The sequence below is a fragment of the Myotis davidii genome, unplaced genomic scaffold (assembly GCF_000327345.1).
Source record: "Myotis davidii unplaced genomic scaffold, ASM32734v1 scaffold609, whole genome shotgun sequence".
Lineage (NCBI taxonomy): Eukaryota > Metazoa > Chordata > Mammalia > Chiroptera > Vespertilionidae > Myotis > Myotis davidii.
Genome location: NW_006300164.1, coordinates 736429 through 739389, shown reverse-complemented (window position 1 = coordinate 739389; position 2961 = coordinate 736429). Strand labels below are relative to the sequence as shown.

The window sequence follows — 2961 nt, the reverse complement described above, 5'->3', positions numbered from 1 at the left end:
TAGGACTGCGGGGTGGGGGGCCCCCTGGGACTGCGGGGTGGGTGCTGAGTGAGGCTGCCCACAGGCCTGCACGGAGATGAGCCTGACCTTCTCCAGCAACAACCAGACGGACCTCTTCCCCGCGCTGCCCTTCACGGAGCAGCTCCGCCAGCAGTACTGCCTGGACACCTGGGGCGTGTGGCCCCGGAAGGACTGGCTGCACACCAACTTCGGGGGGGGCGGTGAGGTTGGGGGCGGGGGCTGAGCTGGGGGTCTGAGCTGCCTGCCCCACAGCTCACTGAACTCGGGGCCCCACCTGGTCCCCCCAACCTACTCTGTCCCTTCCAGACCTCAGAGCCGCCAGCAACATCATCTTCTCCAACGGTGACCTGGACCCCTGGGCAGGGGGCGGGGTGAGTCCCTGCGGGGCTCCCCATGGGGCTGGGCCACACCCACACCCGGTCTGCACCTCCTCACCCTCCTGGTTGATGGGGTCGCCTCTCCTCTCCAGTGAGGCCAGTCGAGGCTGCACAGCCTCCTGTGGTTACTGCTCTAGCTGCACCCCCGCGGCACGTGCAGCCTGTGCAGGGCTGGGGGCTGGCTGCCGGAGCCCCCGCCCCCCGCACACCTGACGGGCGTCTGACTGACAGATCCAGAGGAACCTGAGTGCCTCCGTCCTGGCCATCACCATCCGAGGGGGAGCGCATCACCTGGACCTCAGGTACAGCCGCTGGGAGGGTGCTGGCCTGCCCGGCCCTGGCTGGACCTGGCCGGCCGCTGACCCCCCCCCGACTCACCCGGCCGCCCCCCCGTCCGTCCGCGAGGCACGCCAGCTGGAGGCCGCCCTCATCGGCCAGTGGGTGGAGGAGGCCAGGCGGGCGCAGCACGGAGTCTCCGAGGACGAGGGGCGCCCCCCCCGCTAGGACCCCGAGGACTCCAGGGCGCGTGCTGGGGGGGGGCTGAGCAATGCAGGGGCCTCGCCAAGTCCCATGGAGGAGGGAGAGGACGTGGGGCACGCGTGCCCAACCTTCCCCATCATCAGTCACAATAAAACAGTCCTGAACCCCCAAGTTTGCTGTTTGTCGGCTATGGGGGCCTGCTCTCATGGGCCAGCTGAGTTGTGACGCCAAACACCGGAGGCCAACCCAGCGACTCCACCTCCCTCCTCTGTTTTCAATGTCACCACCAGCAAGGGATGCTCCCCAGGAGCCCCGCCCCTCCCCCCTCCCGTCCATCTCTGGAGGCCCTGGGCCTGGGCAGAGGTGCCTCAGGCCCAACCTCTTGCAGAGGAGCCCACCCTCAGCCATGGGGCCTGCACGGGGGCGGGCGCAGAGGCCACTTCAGGGCCAGGCCTGCAGCTTTCTGACCCAGGAGAGGCGGGCTGGGCCCTGGACCTGCAGGGAGTCAAGGGCATGTGTCCATGTCCGAAGGCCCTGGCCCCTGGGAGCCCAGACCTTGGCAGAGCTGCGTCTCCTCGGAGAGGCCTGGCTCCAGAGCGAAGAGCATTTCCTGAAGACGCTGAGGGCAACGGGCTGCCAGCTGAACAGGGCGGAGGGCCCTGGGGCCGGGACCCAGGCAAGGCCGGGGGTGGTCTCTGTGGAAACGAACTGTCAGCCCTGAGGTGGGAGCTGCCGGAGGGGAGGGGCCCCCTCAAGACCACGTCCGGGAAAGCAGCACCTGGGGTGAGAGGTGCCCGCGGGTCCTGAGCTCAGCGGATGGGGAGGGTGACCAGCCCAATGCCCCACCCACCCGTGCCAGGTGCCACACCACATGCGCGCGCGCACACACACACGGGTGCATACACACACCCACGTGCACACACATACACACGGGTGCATACACACACCCACGGGCACGCACACACATGCACACACGGGCGCATACACACACAGGCACACACATACACACGGGTGCATACACACACCCACGGGCACGCACACACATGCACACACGGGCGCATACACACACGGGCACACACATACACACGGGTGCATACACATACCCATGGGCACACACATGCATGCACATGCACCCACACACACGCGCGCGCACACAGCAGCGCGGAGCAGATCTACTTTATCCCGAGTGAAGGTCCGTCCCATCGGGAGGCCGGCGCAGGGCACACCTGCCCGCCGCCCCCGTGGGATCCCTGAGTCCAACACGTAAACAGCACAGCCAGCCAGGTGCCCCGGCCAGTGGGGCTACAGACACCCCGAGACCTCGGACAGGACAGGGCCGCAGACAGACCCCGAGGCCGAGCTGTTCTCTGGTCCCTCGCTGTTGCCCTGAACACGTGGGCCTGGGGACCCCGAGGCTGGTCCCCCCGAGGCCCGTGCGCTGGCTGGCAGGGCGTCCAGGTTTCAGGAATGTGAGCCGTGATCTGAGATCCTCAGGAAGGAGGCGGCCCGTGGACGGGACCCCTGAGCGCAGCGCTGGTCTCCCTCCTGGTCCCGATGTCCCGAGGGAACACAGCTGGGCAGACACCTGCTGCCTGCGGCCAACCCAGCGCCTCACGGCCCGGGTATGGCCCGGCCCAGCTGCCTCCTGGCCTGCTGTCCAGCTGGGCCGACACCACACGGCCAAGGTCCAAGGAGGGTGGGCCTATCCAGGGCCCGGGCCCTGCTGCCAGGCCCCTCCAACAGCAGAAGTGAGACCCCAGGGCAGCGCCCCGTGGGCCTGCCCTACGCGGGGGCCCAGATGGGCAGGGGGTGGGCCTCGGTGTTGAACACGTAGGAGTCCAGGCTGAGCAGCTCCCTGTCGTCAGAGAAGAGCAGGAACAGGTACTTGAGCGTCTCCCCCAGGAAGAAGCTCTCCATCTTGTCCCTGGGCTGTGGGTTGTGCGGGTCCTGGACGTTGCTAATGGAGGAGTAGCCACCGGAGGGGACCTGGAAGAGCGCAGGCAGGGTCACTGCGTGGGCACAGCCGCTCCCTCCTCAGGGCAGCGGCACGGCCTGGCAGGGCCTGGAATGGGGGCACTGAGGG

At 68.1% G+C, this 2961-nt stretch overlaps 2 protein-coding genes across 2 annotated transcripts in view; one reads left to right on the top strand and one right to left on the bottom strand.

Annotated features, from left to right (window-relative positions):
- The window catches only part of DPP7 (dipeptidyl-peptidase 7), a gene marked incomplete at its 5' end in the record, with an annotated part of 3423 nt that extends 2433 nt beyond the window's left edge, over positions 1-990 (top strand). Inside the window, 5 exon segments of the mRNA XM_015572386.1 lie at positions 65-221; positions 328-392; positions 630-701; positions 769-792; positions 795-990. Coding sequence (XP_015427872.1) covers positions 65-221; positions 328-392; positions 630-701; positions 769-792; positions 795-902 — 426 coding nt within the window.
- A 1049-nt stretch (positions 991-2039) lies between these two features.
- Positions 2040-2961, bottom strand: part of MAN1B1 (mannosidase alpha class 1B member 1) — an 8019-nt gene continuing 7097 nt past the window's right edge. Inside the window, 1 exon segment of the mRNA XM_015572343.1 lies at positions 2040-2904. Within this exon segment, the coding sequence (XP_015427829.1) occupies positions 2661-2904 (244 nt within the window). The 3' untranslated portion in view covers positions 2040-2660.